This window comes from Chaetodon trifascialis, chromosome 11 (assembly GCF_039877785.1).
Source record: "Chaetodon trifascialis isolate fChaTrf1 chromosome 11, fChaTrf1.hap1, whole genome shotgun sequence".
Taxonomy (NCBI): Eukaryota; Metazoa; Chordata; class Actinopteri; order Chaetodontiformes; family Chaetodontidae; genus Chaetodon; species Chaetodon trifascialis.
This window is the reverse complement of record NC_092066.1, coordinates 2,231,243-2,253,367: the sequence shown is the minus strand read 5'-3', so window position 1 is coordinate 2,253,367 and position 22,125 is coordinate 2,231,243. Positions and strand designations below refer to the sequence as shown.

Sequence of the window (22,125 nt, the reverse complement as noted above, 5' to 3'; positions counted from 1 at the left end):
ACTTAAACTCACAATAACAAAATAGAATTAGTTTAAATATCCACGGCTTTAAAGGCCTCTTATATTGCTGAGTATAACAACTAATAAGTCTTTCAAGTGTGTATTGTGTCAAAACAAACCTACTAAAAACTAAATTAAAAAATGTTAACTCTCCTTTAATGAGTAAAATGCTTTTTCTGGTCATCATATCATACACATCTGAAGCAGTAGGTGGCGGTAAAGCATCTGAAGCTCTGATTGCCCACCGCCAAAAAACACGAAGAAGAGGAAGTCAGGAAGTTAACCTCATGTGGCGGTGTGGTGTATTGACGGTAGGGTGAGACGGGGCCACACTTTACCCAAAAAGAGCTTCAAACGCATTTTTTGGAGGAGACAGCTCATTGAAAAGTAAGTAAACGTCATTTATTAGTCGCCTGCTATCACATTATTTTGTCGTCGTCATGAGTATTCTGAAAGTCTGAGCTTTGAACTGTTGTTTCCAGTGTTAATACTGAAATACGTGAAGTCTGGATAGCTTGTTGCTACCTGGCGTTAGCATACGTTGTACCCTTAGACTGGCGCAGCACCCCAGTTTGGGAGTTCATGTAGAAATAAGCCGTTTATTTTCCTTTTATTGAATTACGGTCGGTAACCTGAGCTAACGCTTTCATCCCGCTTTATTACTCTCTGACTACCCAACAGCTAGCTGCTGTGCGGCTAGATGGGCTAGGCTAACATGCTAACCAGGCTTGATGTTACACAAGTTTAACCATGTAAATTAATGTTATGAAACCCAAGACAAGGCAAAGTCCCTTTATTTGTAAAGCACTGGGGCAATTCAAGGTGAGTACGCAGTAAACATCAACACGTAAACAGTGCAAAAGTCCAGACTTAAAAGCAAACTAATATAGTTCAATACAGTGTTTAGGTGAAACCAAAAATATAAAATAAAAGGACGCAACAGGAACAGTTAAAATTACGCTTTTTTATGAGATAAGCTGACTCGTTACTTTATTTTTATTAAGTGTCCAGTCTGTTGGCTAATGTTTCACCCAGCTAAAGCTAATACTGGCTGCCCCAAGGACCCTGTAGTTAATCCAAACATCATGAAGGTTACACTGAAATTCAATGAATTCAGTACTTTATACCAAGAGGGGTTTTTAAAGTCTTTTAATCATGATGATAATTTGATCATCATACAAATGGGTTGGATAGAATAGCTTTCTTACATGTCGGGCTGCGACTGCTGACAAATTGATTTAATCGGCCATAATCTTAATCTCGCCTTCAGATTGCCATGGCGTCCTACACCTGCATCAGCTGCCGAGTGGCTTTTGCAGACGGCGAGGTGCAGCGAGCTCACTACAAAACCGACTGGCACCGCTACAACCTGAAGCGCAAGGTGGCCGACATGCCGCCGGTCACTGCTGAGAACTTTCAGGAGCGCGTCCTGGCACAGCGGGCGGCCGCTGAACAGCAGCTGAGCGGCGCAGCGGCCATGGAGGGCTGCGCTGTCTGCAACAAGAAGTTCTCCAGCACCAACGCCTACCAGAACCATCTGCAGTCCCACAAACACCAGCAGGCAGAGAGGCAGGCGCTGCTTGCCGCCCAGAGGAAGGTGGAGAAAATGAACGAGAAGAACCTGGAGAAGGGACTTGGTGACGAGAAGGTGGATCACGACGCCAGGAACGAGGCCCTGCAGCAGGCCCTGAAGGAGCAGCAGAGGTCGAGCCCCGCGAAGCAAGGAACAGCCCAGATGTCACAAGTGGTGACAAAGCAGAGGACACAGAAGGTGGAGAAACCTCCCAGGATGATGTGGCTGGAGGAGCAGGCCAAGAGGCGAGAGAGGGAAGAGGGAGCCACGGCCGGGGAAGGTAAGGAGGAGACGTGGAGCCATCATGGACGTCTCTGAATATTCCTGTGTGGCTCACAGGTGTGTTTTTGATGGATATCTGCTAATTAGATTAGTAGATACACTCACTGTTGGTTTGCGTCTTTCATAAGATTTGTTGACAATAAGAAAAATGTAGAAAGTCGTCTCTCAGTCCAAACTGCTCACACTTGTCAAACAAAATCCAACCACTCAGTTCCTATGCTTGAGAACCTACGTAATGAGAGTAAATAGACTCCCAGCAGTTGCAAGATAAAGGTGCAGAATGCCACTTTAATGAGAGTTTAAGGTCTTTGTGAGTGTTGTGCAAAGCTGACACCATGTCCCAATGAAAACCTTCCAGAGGATTGGGAGGACGTTGACGAGGAGGAAGAGGGTGATGATGAAGCAATGGAGGAGGAGGATGAAGAGGAGACGATGGATCAGGAGGAAGGAGACTCGTCGGCTCTGTCGGACTGCCACCCTCCCGCTCTGCCGGGCGCCATCCTCGTCACAGACTGCCTGTTCTGCCCCCACCACTCCAAGTCGCTCATGAAGAACGTCGGCCACATGACCAAAGTCCACAGCTTCTTCATCCCAGACGTGGAGTTCCTCGTCGACCTCAAGGGCCTCATCCGCTACCTGGGTGAGTTTGGGGTGTAAATGTGCGACGGCTGCATTGTTAAATGTGTTCACTCACTTAAATCTGAACAGCGATCAGCGATAGTCAGTGTTGAGAGTGGAAGTAATGCAGGAAGTAGAGAAGAGAGGAAACGCTTCAGTGTCTTAATGTCGATAGTGAGGTTGTTTTGACTTAAAAGTTTGAGTTCAAGACAAAACAGCTGCCTGCTCTTTGTAACATTGAAGGCTTTCAGTCTGTCGAAGGGACGCTGTGATCCTGATCCGAGTCCTTTAATATCGATTGTGGTCTCATTCAGAGTTCAGTCCCTTTCTTAGATTTACTGACATGTTGATAGAAAATGTGTCGGACAGCTGCAGCTGCTGTGGAAGAACTTCCTGTCAGATGACTGAGCTTCCTCGTTTGTGACCATCGATTCGACTCATTTTTGAGGCCGTGCTTTGATATTTTTTACACATTGGAAAACGTTTGTTTTCCGGTGGGAACAGCTGACCGACTGATCAGAACAAAGGCTAAAGGTTTTCTCAGTCCTGCCTCATGTTGTTCTTCTCTGGTGTTACAGGAGAGAAAGTCGGCGCTGGGAACGTGTGTTTGTGGTGTAACGAGAAGGGCCGCTCGTTCTACTCCACGGAGGCGGTGCAGAGTCACATGACGGACAAAAGCCACTGTAAGCTTTTCACAGACGGCGACGCTGCTCTGGAGTTTGCAGACTTTTACGACTTCAGGTAAGAAGACATTAGCAGTAGATGGAGTGTCTCCTCATGCAGATACAGCACTATCTGCAGGCGGGAGGGCATTTCTGCGGCGGCGGTGCTCTGATTCACACACTGCTTTTGTTTTTGTGGCCACAGGAGCAGCTACCCGGACAGGAAGGAGGGAGAGGAAGCTGGAATGGACGAAGACGAGCTGCCCGATGACAAGACCCTGGAGTACGACGACGAAACGCTGGAGCTGACCCTCCCCTCAGGTGAGTTTTTTATGATCGCCTACTTTCACAACATAATTGAATGTGTAGATCTGAAAGTGCTGCTGGTCTGGTCTTCTGCATTTTCCAGGTCCAACTTATCAAATTTGAGGCTTGTAAATTGGATGTTTCAGTGTATTCTGACATCACGTTGACATAAAGACATAATGTGCGGATCATTGAACTCATCATGAATCAAGTGATATTCTGCAGTTTCGCACCCATGAAATCTCTCACAAGAGACGATGCATTTTAACCCAGAGATGCTCGTTGTTCACTTCGCTCTCTGCTCAATGTGTTCATGCTGTAACAGAGCACGCCCTCGCTGTGTGTCTGCAGGTGCTAAGGTCGGCCACCGCTCCCTCATGAGGTACTACAAACAGCGGTTCGGAGCCCAGAGGACGGTGGCTCTGAGCCACAACAAGAACGCTGTCGGCCGAGTCCTCCGGCAGTACAGAGCTCTGGGCTGGGGAGGAGATGGAGGTAAGATTGAAGCAGGACGGCGCCGCGTTACAGTAGTTAAACGTTTAACAGGTGGGAGAGGAACAGGTGAAAGAGCTGACTGACGTTTGGTACAGTCTGATTCACATGCACGTCACATGCATGTTAGAGCAGAAATATTAACAAAGCCAAGAATGATGCAGGTGGAGGAGAGGAGGTCTAAAAGTCAAAGGGGAGATTTTATCTGGTCATGAAAGTGTGCACAGAAAGTTTTTCAGACCCTTTCAAGTTTTCCATTTTTTCCTCCTCAGTCAACACATTTCAATGTGTTTTATTCTGAAAAATCACGTCATTGTGGAGCTTTGCGTGTAGACTGATGAGGAAACATCCACTTTAAGATGAGTCTGAAACACATCGACGACAAAGTAATTAAGATCCTCCATTTCTGCTGTTTTATTATTGTCAGGTGTGGAGTTAATGGTCAGAGTATTTATTTTAACAAACACGTTTTGGGGGCAGTGAGGGCGTGAAGAACATGAAGAGCTCGTGAACTCTGACTGCTTTCACGAAAACGAGGATTACCTCAGTTTTGAAGGTAGTAATGAATGTTCTGTCACCTCCCACCAAAAGGAGGCAGTTGCTGTGTGAAACATGCTCCCCCGGGTGTGTAAAATACATCACTTTGTATTTCACCAGCGTTTCAGAGCTTCTGACCTGCAGTCGTGTTTTCTCCCACGTTTGATTTATTGTGTTTACTGAAGATCTCAGAGTCTGATTCAGAGTCAGGGAGCTCGATTTTTCAGCCACGTCGCGTCCTTCGCTGTGAGCTTGAGTGTGAACCTTTACTCTGTTCTGTGATGTGGAGGAACGGCGTGTTTTTGGCACTTTGGGCTTGCTTTTCTACTTGCGAGTGCTGAGAACAGACGTCATACCTGTAAGAAAGGTGCGCTTAAACAACGCAGTGACACGCTGTATGCACATGCTGTCCTCTGTGTCCCTCTCAGGCAGCGGCTTCCATCAGAAACCGAGAGACATGCAGTACGTACAGATGATGAAGTCAAAATGGATGCTGAAGATGGGCATGAGCCACAACGCCACCAAGCAGAAGCACTTCAGAGCCCAGGTCATATTCTAAAGGCGGCCTGGGGGGGACGGACTGTCAGACAGGAGGACTGTCAGACGGGAGGACTGTCAGACGGGAGGACTGTCAGACGGGAGGACTGTCAGACGGGAGGACTGTCAGACGGGAGGACTGTCAGACGGGACGTTTGAGTCCAGGAACAAATGCAGCTCGATGCTGGGAACAAACCTCCGACATGCTGTCAGACTGTGTCAGTCCTGCGGCGTCGTGTGTGACGTACATGCGGCCATGTTAATCTGAGACCTGCAGCAGAAACACTGATGAGGAGAAATCTTCACCACGTGTCCAGCTGCTCTGTGAATCTGCTTGAAATTGACTTGCGATTGAAGTTCTGCTGCTTCATCGACTTCAGTGCAAAAACATCCTCTCAGCTGGAGATCGAGGGCCTGAGTCCTGCTCCTGACATCACTGGGAAACTCTGTGGATCCTGTAAAAGCTGCAGTGATCAATAATGAGGAAGTGGTTTTATTATTTTGGAGTCTAATCAGATACATAACTGTTTTTTACTAATGACAGGATCACATCTCTGTGATTCAATGTGCTGATGATACATCCAACCGAATAAATGAGCTAATGGATACACGGCAGTCTTTCTTAAGATTGAATAACCTTTTTAATTTCTTTTTCTTCTGTTTCCACTGATCACCTTCCAGAGGAAAGTCCTGTCTGAGCGTGTGACTGCTGCTAACCTTAGACGACACACTCCCGCCGTGCAGCCACTGACGCTGTTTTACTGCAGGCCTGTTTTCAGTTTGTCGATGCTCGAAACACAAGTCGAGTTCATTTTCCAGCTGCTGGCATCAACCAGACGTTTATGTTAAAAGCTGAATGTCGTCCAATGTGTAGTTATTATGTTTGTCTTAAGTTCAGCGTCAGTCTGGCTTCTGTTAGCATCTGAGGATTAGCATGATAGCACGCCGCAGCTGGCAGGTTTACGACCCCGCCTCCAAAAAGCATCACGTTTCACAGACTGAAAGATGTGGAGTGCTCCAAAAACACCTGTTTGGAAGGTCCACAGGTAAACAGGCTCATTGGTAACAGGTGAGAGGATCACGATCACCGCTAACTTATTAAAGATTATCGTGTCACATTGAGTGCTTTCCTGTGCTAGCTAGCATTAGCATGTCAACATGTCCCATGTTACTGTGAGGTTATTGTCATGCTCATCTCTCCTGCCATCTCTTTTCTCTCCTTCCTCCCTTCTTTCTGTCTTTTTTCTTCCTGACCTCACCTGAAAGCACACAAATGCCCAAATTTTGTGTTTCACCCTCAGTGAAACGATGACCCGCTCTTCCCCACAGTGAGTACTAACATTTGTTCTAGAAACATCTGGAAACATCTGGTTTTCTTACTGTGGTGTCGCCTCTTTTACTGAAGACGATGCTTCGGGCTCCTCTTCATCACTGCGGCTCCTTTCAGGTACGTCAGCTCTCTCGTGGCTCTGAGCCTCACACGGATGATGTCATTGAAAGCTGATGAGGCTTCAGCAGGATGCTGACCCACCGCGCCGCCCCTTTAATGAGCTCAGTTACTCCATTTGTTTGTGGTGCTCCACTTTATCTTTGGCAGGCTCTCCACTTCCTTTTGCAGGCTGGGAGAGTGTTTGCGGCGTGATGGTTTCAGGGGTTTAGGGCACTCTGCCCATACAGTACGCCACTGTTTGACAGGGTCTACAGGAAAAACGGAGGGGGGAGGGGGCCCAGCAGACAGGCCGACGGCGAGAAGGAGGCTAATTGATCAGGACAACTTGGGAGAGAAACAGGGCAGATGGCTGAGAGGCATTAGCACCGTGGAAGCCGGGGAGGAGGTGGTTCTTTGATCCAGAGCGATGGTTTGACCGATGTGTGCGTCTGCAGGCCGATCCTGATCATTCTGGACGCGAGCCGTGGATCTGTTTCACGTGCTCGGTTCAGTTTTTGTATCATTACATTCAGGTTCAGTTAAAGGTTGAATCAGATGACGTGAAGGAAAGCCGAAGACTTTCACAGCGTTTAGCTGGCAGACAGCAGCAGCTCCTTTAATTCAAACCAAGCTGCTGGAAACTGATTGGACCGATTTGACTAATTAGAGCACAGCTCCACTTCATCCTGATTGGCTCCTTTCTCCGTTTCCTGGAGGTGATCCAAAACCCTCATGGAAGAATTATTTTAGCGCAGTGGCTCTGTGATGGCCGCCACTTTAGCTCAGACTGAAATATCTGCATGAGCTGTTGGATGAAATAAAATAAAATTTAGTACAAACGGAGCTTGAATCCCAGACTTTTCCTCCAGCGCCACCAGCAGGTCCAAAGGCTCACAGACACAGTCAAATAACAACATGAATCAGGACAAACTTTGAATTTTCCTTCAGCGCGATCATCCAGTTACTTTGACTTAAGAACAAATCAGCCTCACTGCCAGTTAGCAGGTGTTAGCATGCTAAACTAAGATCATGAACACAGTTAAAAATTAGCATTGTCATTGTTAGCTTGCTGACATTAGCATTTAGCTCGAAGCACTGCCTCCCTACAGCCTCACAGAGCTGCTGGTCTCATTAAAAACACAAAGATTTTTACGTTTTGGTCCCAGAGTTTAAGTTGTCCTTATAGATTAATGAATCATTTCCTGAAATCAGTGATCAGACATTAATAAGAACAACCTTTGGGATGCCAGGTTGTGAAATAGCTCCATGTTTATGCTTCATCACGACGCACTGACCTTTGAGTCATGATGAAGGTCACTCCAGAGGACGGTTTGACCTCTGTGTTGACCTCCCGTCCAGCTGCACCAGAAGCCGTGATTAACGGCTGGAGAGTGAAAAATGCTCGTTCTGACTTCCCACAGCCTGTTTGTCGGACCAACAGGAGACATTCAGTTTACTGTCATAAATGACAAAGAAAAGCATCAAATACTCACATTTGAGAAGTTTTCCTTGATAAATGGCAGAACAGTTACTGACACTTCAAACAGCTGATGGAAACATGAGACACTCGTGACGGCCTGGCAGCACAAAGCTGAGCTCATCGAGTACTTAGAAGTGATGTATGAAGCATTACTGATGGTTTATTAACCTTTAACAAAGCCTGTCCTGACAAACTTGCCAAAGTTGCTCTCTGGCTTCATTGACCAGCTCTCTGATGTCATCGTCCTGCATGTGAAGAGTAAAACCTGAATTCCCATCACAGAGCTCTGTAAAAGATGTATTAGATGGATGGGCGCCATGCTGTCAGACAGAAGGTAAAATCCAAAAGTAAATTCAGAGACAGTCCATCTCAGGACCCACCCAGCAGCTCGCCCGGCCCTCCCTGCTCTCAGCACGATCCCGGTCTCCCTCCGAGCCCTGGGGACCTGGTATTGATCGGTGCCTCGTAGGTAGTGATTGGACATGAGTGGATAATTTCCTTTGCTGCATTAGAGTCCATTACTGGCCCACTCCCCGGAAAGCGATAGACATCCTCAAAAAAAGGGGTGGGGGGGTAGATTCTTCTTGGAAAAGCAGTCTCCTCCGACATATGATTGGCCGGCTGAGCCTCCTCACACTTTATTATCAGGTCCACATGGAGGTTGATAATAAGATACTGGGCTACAGCAAAGGAAGTCCTGGCAATAATTTAGACTTTTGTCTCCTTTTCTAAAGCGCAGATCAGTGGCCAGGTTAGCATTCACAAGCAAAATATGAGCTTTTAATAGATGGTTGATAACACACTGTAATGGTGCTGTGAGCTGAAATCTTTATGAACGTGTTTCCTGCTGTGGGCATCCAAAGCTGGAGGCTGCTGTATGAACTGAAGGAATAATCTGAACTGTGTCTTCACAGCAGAAATCAGAAATGCTGAGGAATACTGTGCTGTAACAAACTCTTAAAATGTGCTTATCGTGGGTTCTAAACCGGGAAGCTTTGTTGGTCCTGCAGCACCACTGTCCTTCATTTTCAGATTTATGGGGAGTCCTGATCCAGATGTTTATAAACCCCCCAGAGTTACTTCAGGGACCCTTAAAACCCTCAAATGAAACCTTCCAATAATATCAGGGATCCCTGGAACCCCCTTCATAACCCACATGTCCTCTCTCACCCCAAAAGAGACCCCTAGAACACCATCAGGAGACTCTTAATTAGCAAGAGCCCTTAAAAGAAACAGTGACCCCCTTCAGGACCCCCACGATCCCTTAATAAGACCCAGCGCTCCCTAAAGAAACCCTGCGACCTAAACCAAGAGAGTAAAACTGTGGATGCCAGTAAGAGAGAACACACCTTTTGTTTTTGATTGATTATATTTAGGTGAAATTCGTCACACCACGTCCTGCTGAAGCCCCTCAGAGCCCCCTTAGTGGACCCCTAAATTCTCCATCAGGCACCTTCAGAGAACCACAGGCCGCCTGCTGGAGTTAATGGCTCCATCCTTTACAGGCTGAGACGTCTCTTTAGAATTCAGAGAGCTTTAAGCCCCCACCCTCAACATAATGATGGCATTTGTAACCCAGCAGGTGACCCCTTTAACACGGGGAGGGTGCTGCGGGTCGCCACATCTGCCCACATACAGCAGGCTGCTCTCTGTGGCGGGCGGGCGGACCGACGGGCGGCGCGTCTCCTTCTTCCAGACGGCTGTGCACAAGCAGTGCGTGCAAAGTTATCTCCTCCATCATATTAATGGGATAATAATGTGATTGATTGGTCATCTCCCCGGGGAAGTGGTCCTTTCTGCTTCCTGGGAGTGCAACACTCGTCAGACAACTTGCAGCTGACGGGGAAGGATTCTTGCTCGAGAGCCCGTCCGCAGGGTGAGTGCTGGACCGCGTCAGGCGGGACTGAGCTCGGGTTGTCCCGTTTGGAGGACGGTCGTCCTTCACCCACCGCTTCTGTGTAGCTGCCAGCTTCCTCGGTGGGGACTAAAGAGGCGGAGGAGGAGGAGGAGGAGGAGGAGGAGGAAAGGAGGAGGAAGAGGGGGGATCCGGCGTTTCAGGACGGCCGAGTCCCGTTGCGATGCATGGACGCTGCTTGGAAATGCTCCCCGGGTCTCCGGAGCGCATGAGGCGGTTCCAGCTGACCGACGGGCCGCAGCACCGGGGAGATCCGGCCGCTGATCCGCAGCTCTACCGAGCTGCCACACCATAGTTTCGGCCACAGGAGCACGGTTCGGTTCGGTATCCACGGAGGCTTATCCCCCCGACAGCGCCGTGATCTGGGAGCCTAAAGGCTGCATCACGTCTGCGTCGCAGTGGTGGCGGACAGTGTGTGAGCTGTCGGGTGGCATCTATGCAATTTAGCCTCGACTTTTCATTTTATTATGAGCACAGAGGAGGGAGAGGCGGGTGCAGCTTGTGGGGAGGCGAAGGGAGGCACCGCCGTCACCCACTGCCACACCTGGGATGAAGGCGAGCCGCAAGGCTCCCAAGGACGTCCAGTCCCCGACGACGAGGACGAGGCAGAGCAGGGAGAGGAGGAAGAGGAGGGGGAGGAGGAAGGCTGCCGGGAGGGCCGGAGCTGCGGGGATGCATGTGGAGACAGCAACACGGGGAATTTTTCCGGTGAGGATGGGGCGGTCGGGGGCAGATCGTGCAAGCCGCAGGCGATGCATTCAAACTGCAGCAGTGAAACCTGCATCCCCACTCCCAGCTGCCGGATCTGCTTCCAGGGCGCAGAGCAGGTAAATGTACCGCTGACGTGCAGGTGAAAGCGTGCAAAGGTCTGACACGAGCACGTCCGGGATTTGTTTTCTCATCTAGTCTGAGCAGCGTTACCGGATTAACGGTGCTGCTTTTGTGAATGGTGAAAGTTGATTTCAGTTGAATGAAGGTGAGGGCAGTCCGCACAGTGCTGGACCCTGATTGGCTGACAGCAGCGGCTCTTCTATTCAAAACGAGGTAAACCTGCTGTCACATCATGCTGGAAACTGGCCTGATTGGACGGATTTCAGTAGAGCCAATCAGAACCAGAATCCCCAAAATCTGACAACTTTAAGAGCTTGAACACAAACTGATGCGCGTGAGACATCAGTGATGGTGGAGAGCTTTGAACTGCTGCAGAGATTCAGCACCATGGACAGCGAGCAGAGCTCTAATGTGAGCTCTGTGGACCTTCAGGGGTCCCTGAGCCCCTCAGAAAGTCCTCAGCAAACTGAGGAATGTCATATTTGACCAGTGGGCAAATATTGTTGTTTTTCCTCAAGTTTCTGTTTATCTGACAGCCGGTTAGTCTGCAGGTTTCCCAAACAAAGCACACGATTGTCCTCTAAAATGTAACTCTTTTAAATGAGTGGGGTCACGCTGCATTATGCTCATCACAGTCATGGAAACACAGGTATCAACAGGCGGCTGTATGTTCAGGTGCAGCTAACACGACATTCACACAAAAAAAAGGCTGAAAGAAGCTAAAACTGATCCCGAACATAAGGCCTCATCAAACCACGAGTAGGCCACAGAATGACCAGCTGCACTTCTTTTTCTAACGTCAGGAGCTCCTTTTACCAAATGTCTGAAGTTACATGCTGTAACTTCTTCCTCATTTCACTGATGGCCACTTACAACCTGTCAAAGAGCCCTGGAGGTCCCCAGGCCTCAGCGTAATAACAGGTTCTTCTGCAGCGAAAGCAAAGCTGCCCATAAATTGAAATTTGAAAAAGACTCAAAATAGAGTCATCGTTAAAATTCACACACGCTTCAGCACCAAAGAAAGACCTTCAGACGCTCAGCTCACCGTGACAGTGAGATGAGCTTTCCAATGACTGCAGAAATAATTCAAACGAAGGGAAAAGATTTCAATTGTACATTTAAATAGACATTTTTTTTGGTGATAACCAGGGACGATCGTGTCAAAGTGATGCAGATTTCCTTTAAAAAAGTGAAATCAACACAGTGCAGAAAAGTTTCACTCTGTTCTGTAATGACGTAAACTTTAAAACATCAAGCGCTGAGTGCAGCTTTTATACTTCTGACAGCTGATATGACAGATTGGAAAACCAAAATTTGTCCATCCTGGTACCATTAAACCTGAGAAGAAGCAGTAATGTATGGCAGTAATGGAGGAATGAAATTAAGCTCCACTTCCCTTCAGAGGGTGAACGTTTTCTTCTCTGTCACTTCCTCCCTCTCTACCTCTCTCTCTCCCTCTCATCTCTCCCTCTCTCTCTCCTCTCTCCCCCCGTCTCTGTCTCTCTCTCTCTCTCTCTCTCTCTCTCTCTCTCTCTCTCTCTCTCTCTCTCTCTCTCTCTCTCTCTCTTTCTCTCTCTCTGTGTCTCTCCCTCCTCTCTCTCTTTCCTCTCTCTCTCTCGTCTCTCCCTCTCATCTCTCCCTCTCTCTCTCTCTCTCTCCCTCCCTCTCTCTCTCTCTCCCTCCTCTTTCTCTGTCTCTCTCTCTCTTTCAAAACATGTAAAATGGCAATTCAAGTGTATTTCACACAAAGGCAAAGAGACATGCTTTAAAAACACAACAAACGACCTAAAACTCTCCACTAAAACCAGAACAGTGATGATAAAACACACTGTACTGTCAGGCGGTCCCATTGGTCAGTTGTAAAATCAATACTCAGTGAAACAAACTGCTTCACATCCATCACATCAGCAGTGGAGGACGACGGCCGAATCCTAATCTACGTAGATATCATCATCACGCCGTGCATCCGTTTAGCAGTCTGCACGTCTTCCTGGAGGTGGATGGACAGATGTGGTCCGCAGAGACAAATGGACACTCTGTCCACCCGTCTCTGAAACGTGACACTCTGCAGGCCTCTTTGGATCGTGACAGCGAGCCTCGATGAGGGACGATTCATCCTCGCCGGAGCTTAAGGGAAGGAGAGGAGTCAGGGCAGTAAATGCCTAAGTGAATATCCTGTCTCGTGAACGTGGGCTACAGCCTATTAGCAGAGCTAATCTAATAGCTCTGCCTCCGGGTCCAGACTGATATTTGATTTTGATACAAGGCCGCAGGCCGGGAAAGCTCACCAGTTATCAAGACGACTGCAAAACAGAAATTTGACACTTTAAATATTCATGATGAGCAGAGAGAGGATGAGCTGATGTTTGACACCAGGAGGCCAGCGTCCTCCAATCCGCTGCTCGATCCACGAAACCTCGGGGTCCACGTCCGCATGCTGTCTGCAGCTTCCAGTCGTGTCCTGCAGCAGGTGGAGCTCGGCTGTGATGAAGGAGTCTGCGGTGCCGTTCAAAGCTCCCAAAACAATCCAGCAGGTGGACACTGAAGATCATTTTGTCAATCGCTGCAGGTCTTTGACAAACAGCTTTGTGGAGCTTGGAGGTGGACCTTGAGTGAAGGTTGGCATCACAATATTTAACCTGTAATTTTAGCTCAAGGTCCACTTACTGTCCTTCATGGAGCTTTTAGCTGTGCGGCATGCTCTATCTGCTGATGAAGACCATGTGATATGAGTCAAAAGCTCTGAGTGGATCTTGAGTTTAGGCTGACAAATCAATCCCAACTCCAGACCCGCCTCCTTCTCTGGGACTTCACACGCTGATGAAGACTGTGAGAAATGGCAGAAAGCTATAGAACAAGTGAGGACGGGCCCCTCGAGCTGAGAGCTGTCTAATAAAATACTCGTAATTCATGTTTCATATAGAGCATTAGCCTTTTGGGGAGCTTTCACCCGCTGCTGATGGAAACCATGAGCTCCATCATAAAGACGTACATCCATCTATGATCGTTCTGTGAGCAGCCGTCAGTCGAAGCCTTCTTGACCTTTCTGTAGAGTCCAGGAAGGTTTTCAGCTTCAGAAACACATTAAAATTCATCTTGATGTTGGTTTTTATCAGTCGCGGCTTCAGCCAATAGCTGACCCACGCCGGTCCACTCAAACGGAAGCCTCCGAGGTCCTTTTAAACCCACAAGGTTAATATGACATGATGAAAAATGAGCTCCCTGACCACTGACCTTAATATACTATTAATATGCCACTCACAGCCCAGCCGGCAGGTCAAAGCTACCGTAATGGCTGCTTGAGGAAAGCCTGGAGGAAGAAAGAAACCCATCAGGACAAATAGATACTGCTGTAATGATTGATGTCGTGCTGCATCCTGCCGTTAATATCCGCGAGTGTTGGAGCTTTGAGAAATGGTCATTGATCTGAGCGATGCTGGTAAAGCCCTCTGGTGAGCACGTCGTGTATTTTCTTTGATGTACGACCTGCTGGGAGAAAAGGCCAGACGGAGGCCTGGAAACAAGCAGACGCTTACTCTCTTTTCCTGAACGGACTCTGAGCTTTAATGTGTCCCTGGCGTCGCAGGGAGCGGCCCGAACACAGAAACACCAGACGATGTGAATGTTAAGGAGCCAGAGCGTCACGTCGTCCTCCTCCAGCTCCGCTCATCGTGTCTGCTTCAGCCTGTTGAACAGGACTGAGAGTCTGCACGCCGGTACTGAGCCGATCCATGTTCACAATCAGTTTAACGTACGCCACAAGCACAAAGAACAGCAGGGGGTGATGGGATTGTTGTCCTGTAGGTGTTTGGACATCCATGAAAGTGATGAAAAAAGACAAACTGATGATGATGATGATGCTGGGAGGACAGTCAGAGGGTCACTGGTCTCCACATTTCATCCCTCGCTGGAACAGAACGGAGTCTCGTAGCAGTCCATCCACCAGCTGTCCAGATATTTCAGTCTGGACTGACCTGATGGACCTGACTCTGTCGGAGCCAGGCCGTTACCATGGTTACACACACAACAACAACAACAACAACAAAACCCAAAGAGCAGGTTTGATAGCAGGATGATAAAGTCCCTGAAAATGTTTTCCTCACTGTGTTTTGGTGAAAGGACTGGGACGGTTTCCTTCTGCTGCAGCTCCGTCCTCCATCATGCAGACGGTGGATGGAGTTCAGGAGGAGTCCGTAACAGAACTGTGTGATGAGGTTTATATCCTGCATGCGACAGATGGAAAATCCTTTCTCTCTTCTTCACTGTCACATTTCTTTGTTGCCCACCTTTGATCCCTGCTGATGTTTGACCTTTGCCCTCTCTGGCGTCCTCCAGGGCGACCTGCTGAACCCGTGTCGGTGCGACGGCTCGGTGCGGTACACCCACCAGCACTGCCTGCTGAAGTGGATCAGCGAGCGCGGCTGCTGGACCTGCGAGCTCTGCTGCTACCGCTTCCACGTCATCGCCATCAACATGAAGAGGCCGTGGCAGGTAAAACCAACACCTGAGCCAACACCTGGGGGCTCAGGGCTCCCAGAAGCCACAAATGGCTCTTTCAGAAAACATCGATCTGTTTGGTGAACTGAAACCTGTGATTGAGCTCTAGCTGGATAAAAGATGTTATTGCTGGCTGTTAGAGGAGCCTCGATGTGCTTGGTGATGGAGACTCTCTCTGAGACGAAGGTGCTCTGAGGTAAAGTGTGTCTGACTTAAAGCTGCTGTTTCTCGCCTGTTCATGTCACTCTGCGGACAGCAGGTCTGGTGCGGTTTGATCTGGTGCCTCTTCATTTAAGTCTTTAAACTCCTGAAACCGCTGAGCCTGAGAGGACGACGGACTTTTTACAGTGAGCTCGGTCGCTGCTTTCATCTGAGCAGCACGTGATGCCTGAAGTCACGTGTTGTTTTAACGCACACTTTATGTGAAGGTGGAGGTTCAAATGACAACCTGAGCAGTCATCATCTGCACAGCGAGAGTTCTTCTTCCTGAAAACACTCTTTTCAGGTTTGTCGTTTCAGTGCCTGATGAGCAGCGAGCCACCAAACTGCAGCCATGATGTCCTTTATGGCCGTTTTTACTGCCCTCACAGCCGTAAACCTCTGAGGTCACAGTTTCTCCCACCGAGCGCTCTCGAAATTATTATAGAGACATTAACAAGAGATTGCTTTTACAATCTCTGATGCATCGAGCCACCAGTTAGATTTATGCTGAGGAACATTCACAGCTTCTCTGGTGGAGGGAAACAGCCTCGCAGAGCTGAACTGGGAAAACTGGTAAAACTGGCAGCAAACAAACCCACCTGCTGCCTCATCGGTTCACTTAAAGTCAGTTTCAAAACGCAAATGTAAGAGCTCACCGACTCTATAATTCTGTCTTTTTTCTTCTTCTTTACCCTCTAAACAAACGGCTTCAACAGCAGCTTATTATCTTTTAGAAATGACTCATCGTTCATAAAATCTGCCAAAAGTACAATTTCTGACCTTTCAGAGGAGATTCTGCAGAATCCAAACTTTCAGCTCGTTGATGTTTTCACGGTCATGAAGCAGAATGGCAGCTGAAACAAAAATTCTGTGCATCAGTGATGAAATGAATGAATGATGAACGAACATCAGTGACGAAAGCATCCCATAATCTACGCACACATATAAACGCAGTCTGAATGCAGTTTATCTGAAATCTGCCTTCATTTGTTGAGTTAGGAAACAGGAGCCTTAAATAAACCCTGAATGAAGTCATTAAAGTCCGTAAGAAGGAATGAGAGCAGACTGAGGAACGTAAACAACTCGGACAGTTTGGTTTAATCTGAAGAGCATCTTAAAGTGACTCAACACATTCTCATTGATGGGGGGTGAGGAGAGGTCACAGCCCAGCAGTAAATATATGGAGCGTCATCGCAGACCGTCGCTCAGAGCTGCTGTAATGTGCATCATTTTAAGCCTGAATGGAATTTAAACCAGGGAGTTTAAACATGTTCATCTCTGCTGTAAAGCTGGGCATGTTAATGTGGGGGTCTATGGGAACTGACTCGCTTTTGGAGCCAGCCTCAAGTGGTCTTTTGAGGAACTGCGGTTTTTGGCTCTTCCCCGCTGTCGGAGACCAGCTGGTGAACCGAGTGGAGCTTTTAGCTGAAGCTGAAGGACCCGTTCATGTTGTCTGAAGCTGGTGGAGACCAAACACGGAGCTAAAAAAGAGTCAATACTGGATTCACGTTCATCAGGTGACGTCGGGGTTGTGTTCATCCACTGCCCGTGACAATGGCGTTATGAGGTGTAACTAACAGGTTTATTAACATTAATAAGAACGTTATTAAAGCCTTAGAGCTCAGTTATAAGTCCTTACTAAAAAAAACTTTGGGTTGCCAGGTTTGTGTTCATCCTCCTCCACAGTGACACCTGCATTGTTCTTCTGAGGCTTTAACAAAGCTGCTGTGCACCTGAAACAATGTTCTGAAGAGTTTATTCTCCTGAACGCGCTGAAATAAAGCTGGCTGTTCTTGATAGCTTGAGGCTAACGCGGCGTCGAGCGTTTCTGTTTCCTCTTCTGTCGGCTTCTGTCGAGCAGGCACAGCCTCCCGAGGCTTAAAATATCTGCATTGTGGATTCTTTCACGGAGGAACATTCAGGCCGTTGCAGATCTGTTCGCTCCAGATGGGACTTGAGTCACCGGCAGACTGAACAAACACAGCTGAGGCCCAGCAGAGCTCTGCTTTCTGTCCGTCAGCCGCCTCGAGTCTCTTCCTGTGAACAGGCGCTGTGCAGCCTCACCATCATCCGCTCAGCGTCCACACTTTTCTCTGTGCTTTTCTTTTCATCAACTTTCTTCTGCGCGTTGTTTCCTCCTCCTCCACCTTCCTGTTCTCTCTTATTGATTTGGCTCGGTTACATAAATGTGCTCTCCTCGTAACGTCTTCCTCCTCTTTCACTTTCTTCACGGCCTCTCTCCTCTTCCTCGTGGCCTTCCTTCGTGCATGTTGCAGAGTTTCAGGCTGGTGTCGAACAGCCGTCGTGATCTTGTGTTCTCGCCTTCTGACGTGACCCATCCTCTTCTGGGTGGTGTGGTCTTCCAGCTGGGTGAGAGTCCTGCCAGTCAGACAGCAGAGGACAAGTTCCTTTAGCTGCAAGGCAAGATTTCACAGCTTTCGGCCACATGGGGGCAGCAGAATCAAGCTGTATCGTCACCATTAAAGCGAGCTTGTTCACTACCGTTGTCCAAACAGGAGCAACGCTAACATTCAAACGTCCTGTGCCGGTTGGTGCTGAGCAGGTGGTGTAAAGTGTGTTTATTGACCTTTTCCCCTGAAAACGGCTGCAGCTTAAAATGATGCTTCTCTGATCAAAGTTCTCTCCTTTCATGGCTCTCAGTGTGTGCACGTCTGACCTTTAGCATCCTGCCTTTTATATATATAAATATCACATGGAGGGGAAGCATGTCAGTGGCATCAAGATGATGAAGACATGATGTGCATGATGAAGATATGGATGCATTACTATGATATCAATTATTCACCAGTAAAGGCAGTGATATTTTTAAATTGATGCAGCACTTTTCCTGCATTATTCATCATATAAGTGAGGTCCATGTGACCTCCATATAAATAAATAGACCTCATAGATTTTATTGTTATTATTAGCACTATTGATCATTACAGTGGTGGTAGGATTAACTTTTTCAGGCTGCTGAGTTTAGCTGTGAGGGTTTGTATGGAGTGGAGACTGTGATGCAGAGCTCCTCTGGATGCAGGGGGAGCAGCGCCTCCTGACACGAGTCACCGACACGCGTCGCCTCTGTTGTGTGTGCGCAGTGGCAGTCCATCACCATCACGCTGGTGGAGAAGGTGCAGATCATCGCCGTGTTCCTGGGTTCCCTCTTCCTGGTGGCCAGCATCTCCTGGCTGCTGTGGTCGGCTCTCAGCCCGCAGGCCGTCTGGCAGCGCCGCGACGTCCTCTTCCAGATCTGCTACGGCATGTATGGCTTCATGGACCTGGTGTGCGTGGGTGAGCATCTGCACACACATTCACACACACACACGCACACACGCACGCACACACACACACACACACACACACACACACACACACACACACACACACACACACACACACACACACACACACACACACACAACGACCATCCGTGGGCCAATTATAGGTAAAGGCAAAGGCAAATTCATTTGAAGTAAAGTGCTTTACAGAAGCATAAAAATACATTAAAATCATACATTTCAAAGAAAGAAAGAAATTAGAATAGAAAAATAAAAATAAATTACATTTAAAGGAAAATTAAAAACAGAACCCAGTAAAAGACAAAAATTCAGCATTTAGAATGATTCAAATCATTGAGCAGATATATTTACTTTAAGTAAAAGCTGTAGCATTAATAATGTTTTCAACCCTGATTTAAATGAGCCGACAGCTGGTGCAGACCTCAGGTGTGCAGGGAGAATGTTCCACAGGTGAGGAGCATTATAACTGAAAGCTGCTTCAATTATACACCAGTTAAAATAATTCATTTTGTTGATTCGTTTATCTGCCGTTGCAGCTCGTGTCACACACCTGAAAGCCCTCACACACTGCACTGACGACACCTGATGAATTAGCTGTTAACATTCCTGTTAGCAGTTCAGCCACTGATGTCCTGAACACTGAAGAAAGCGTAAAAAAATGCTGATTTTTGCCTTTTTAGGGACATTTAGAAACATAAAATGTCACAGTGGATCTAAAAATAAGTCTTTCGTGTCAGATTTCACTGAGTAACTTTGAGAAAAGTAAGATTTTGGTTCAACTTTTGGCCGTAAAGTACCTTAGCCTCAGTGGTGAGTCTTCACTTCACGCTCGATGAACCGAGACTTTTCTGCTCTGTCCAGGATTTGTGGACCCTCCTTTTGTATTTATGAAAGAAAAGATGATTGTGCAGTTTTTTTTTCTATCTATATATAAGCCTGGTTAGACGCAGGTAAAAAAATGACCTTTCAGTGGAGGTGAAATGCTTTTAGTTTATGGATTTGAGCGTCAGTGGAGGCTCAAAGATTTATTGAAACCCGTCTTCAGAAAATATGAGCCTGTTTCCACAGTCTGCTCCGGCTGACTGGCTGTGAAATGTGAAGCAGGCTTCAGAGTTTTGGCTCTTCGTCTGATCTTTGGCAGCAGAGAAGCAGCTGATGAACACTGCTCCCTCAGATCTGGGGATTGTTTAAAGATTTTCCCTGAAACAGGAGAAACCATAAACTAGTTAGAGGAGGAGGAGACATGTTGAGGAATATTCTAGTGACACTTAAAAATTTTTCTTTTAATGAGTCCATTTTTTGTCCTGCACCAGGCTTGATTGTCCACGAGGGGGCAGCAGTGTACAACGTTTTCATGCGCTGGCGGGCCGTCAACCTCCACTGGGACGTTCAGAGCTATGATAAAGCAAAGGACATGGAGGAGACGAGCACTGGTCCTTCCTCGCTGGCCCCCAGGACGCTTTGGCTGCCTCTGGCCACCTTCGGGCCCAACGGCCCCTTGCACCCTACCCAGCTGGGGCCGCAGCCGTGGACCTGCCTCTGTCTGGCCCCCTTCTGCCCCAGCCTGTTGCCCCGAAACAACCTGAGCCAGGACAGTGACTCAGGGGAGGTCGTCATCCGTGTGACATCGGTGTGACAGCAGGCGGGATTTATGCAGGACCAAAACATGGAGGAGGAGACCGTCTGAGCGTCTCCTGCAGGCCTGCAGGCTCACACTCATGACTTAGAGATGTTTGTCTGCTCTGAGGCTGGTCCTCAAAACCATCTCAGCCCTTAGTTTGACTCATGTGGTGGTTTATTCTCAGCAGAGACACGTGTGGACTGCTGTCCGTGTCCTGTGGGACAGAAGCTGGTGATGATTGACAGGATGCACTGCGTGAGAATAAAGGATGTGCACGGCCAGTGAGGCACCGAATCCCTTAAATCACAGCAGGTTTGACTGAACAGGTTGTTATAAGTAGACGAAGAGTTTCTCATCATTTCAATGCAATGATGTGTTATTAAATTTGTTGCACGGTTCCTGCACAGAACTGTTAATTGACACACCTCTGGTTTCCAGTAACAGATAAACGATGAATGAAGGATCCTCTGCCTCAGAGCTTCTTCTCTGGTACCAAACTATTGAAACCTTACATCCTGTAAAGTAAAGCATTAATTATGTTGTATAGCAACAAGCCTGAAGGTCTGAAGCCCACGCGAGCGGCCCGGTCAGCTTATTACAATCATTACACATCAGGAAACAGCTGCTGGCTGCAGCACAGACAGAAATCGAATCTTGTGGGACGCTGACATCAGTCCCAGCTGGACTCTGTCAGACTCCAAGCAGAGGGAGTTTTAGTGGTTTCACAGCTCATCCTGAAGCTAAAAGAGTCCAACTCACCTCCATCACAGCTTCTGCGCCCTCTGAGAACGACCATGCTGATTGTTCAGGGCACGCCAAAGCAACACGACCCCCCCCCCCACACACACACAAAAAAAGCAGCACTTGGCTAACGTGAGCACAATGTCAGGCTAAGTAAGTGAAACATGGTGGTTTGAAGCTGGATAAAGCTTCTCATCCACCTTCAGCTGCAGCTCATCAGGCTCAGCTCATCTTGGAGATCAACATGCTAATACGTTACCGTTAGCATGTGAACATGCTACAATTGGCACACGATGCAGCGTGGAGCATGTTAGCGTGCTAACACTGAGCTACCATAATGAAAGAGTTTGTTCAGCCTTGACGTTCAGACTCAATCTTTGTATCTCCATCACTGTGTTTCCTTTGGATAAACCCGCCGTTTGTTTTGTACCAATAGATCTCACCTTTTGGGAGACCAGATGTTTCCCAGCAGGCATTTGGTGGACGGGATGCAGGACTGAACACATTTCAAATGAGCACAAAAAACCCTGATGTCAGATTTTGAGGCAAATCTTTTAACTGTCATTCGAACTTGATCCTCAGATGATTTGTGGCCGTATAAATGCAGCCGTTGGACATCGTGGCTTTGATCTGTCTGTATGCATTCTGTCGAGCTTCCAGGAGCCCCGTGGTGTTTAGATTGTGGGCTTTTGGGGTGCTGGGTGGGTTTGGGGCTCTCTTCTTGCCCTGGGTCATTTAGGTGGTTTGCTTTATTTGGTGCCTTAGGTGGCTGGGTGACGGCGGCCCTTCGTGCAGCACAGACATGACTTGAATGTGACTTTTGCTGTTGGCTGTATTTCTATTTCTTTTGAATGTAACGTGGATGTAATGTATAAAGAATATTTCTATACACAGAGAGCAGCGTGGGTTCTTTGCCTCATGTCAAATTGAACGCATTTGGTTTTAAAGCTGCACTGGCAGGCCGCTGCACAATTATGACACCTCTCTGAGACCTGAACCAAGAGATCCCTCAGAGCGACCTACTCTTCATGCCGAGACTGAAGGGATGGAGGAGGAGGAGGAGGAGGAGGAGGAGGAGGAGGAGGAGGATCCAGTGTTGGT

The 22,125-nt window shown here is 47.9% G+C and overlaps 2 protein-coding genes across 3 annotated transcripts; both read left to right on the top strand.

Moving 5' to 3' along the window:
* The first annotated feature begins 287 nt into the window (after positions 1-287).
* On the top strand, positions 288-5,615 carry znf622 (zinc finger protein 622). 2 transcript variants are annotated; one of them, XM_070973688.1, is made up of 7 exons: positions 288-387; positions 1,271-1,853; positions 2,214-2,495; positions 3,052-3,214; positions 3,341-3,456; positions 3,793-3,936; positions 4,899-5,615. In XM_070973688.1, the coding sequence occupies exons 2-7, from the start codon at positions 1,277-1,279 to the stop codon at positions 5,027-5,029; spliced, it is 1,413 nt and encodes a 470-aa protein (XP_070829789.1). In that variant the 5' UTR covers positions 288-387; positions 1,271-1,276; the 3' UTR covers positions 5,030-5,615. The 2 variants fall into 2 exon arrangements, with proteins under 2 accessions (XP_070829789.1, XP_070829790.1); XM_070973689.1 differs by lacking the exon at positions 288-387 and having other exon boundaries at positions 1,277-1,853; positions 4,899-5,050; positions 5,148-5,615.
* A 3,952-nt stretch (positions 5,616-9,567) lies between these two features.
* On the top strand, positions 9,568-21,913 carry marchf11 (membrane-associated ring finger (C3HC4) 11). The gene is made up of 4 exons (XM_070973704.1): positions 9,568-10,658; positions 14,998-15,153; positions 18,462-18,654; positions 19,976-21,913. The coding sequence occupies exons 1-4, from the start codon at positions 10,299-10,301 to the stop codon at positions 20,296-20,298; spliced, it is 1,032 nt and encodes a 343-aa protein (XP_070829805.1). The 5' UTR covers positions 9,568-10,298; the 3' UTR covers positions 20,299-21,913.
* Positions 21,914-22,125: the final 212 nt, after the last annotated feature.

Coding starts and splice junctions, on each gene's coding strand:
- znf622 (XM_070973688.1), top strand. CDS start 1,277: ATGGCGTCCTACACCTGCATCAGCTGCCGAGTGGCTTTTGCAGACGGC. Junction 3,215..3,340: donor GCAGACTTTTACGACTTCAG/GTAAGAAGACAT, acceptor TTGTGGCCACAG/GAGCAGCTACCCGGACAGGA. Junction 3,457..3,792: donor GGAGCTGACCCTCCCCTCAG/GTGAGTTTTTTA, acceptor GTGTGTCTGCAG/GTGCTAAGGTCGGCCACCGC.
- marchf11 (XM_070973704.1), top strand. CDS start 10,299: ATGAGCACAGAGGAGGGAGAGGCGGGTGCAGCTTGTGGGGAGGCGAAG. Junction 10,659..14,997: donor GCTTCCAGGGCGCAGAGCAG/GTAAATGTACCG, acceptor GGCGTCCTCCAG/GGCGACCTGCTGAACCCGTG. Junction 18,655..19,975: donor CATGGACCTGGTGTGCGTGG/GTGAGCATCTGC, acceptor GTCCTGCACCAG/GCTTGATTGTCCACGAGGGG.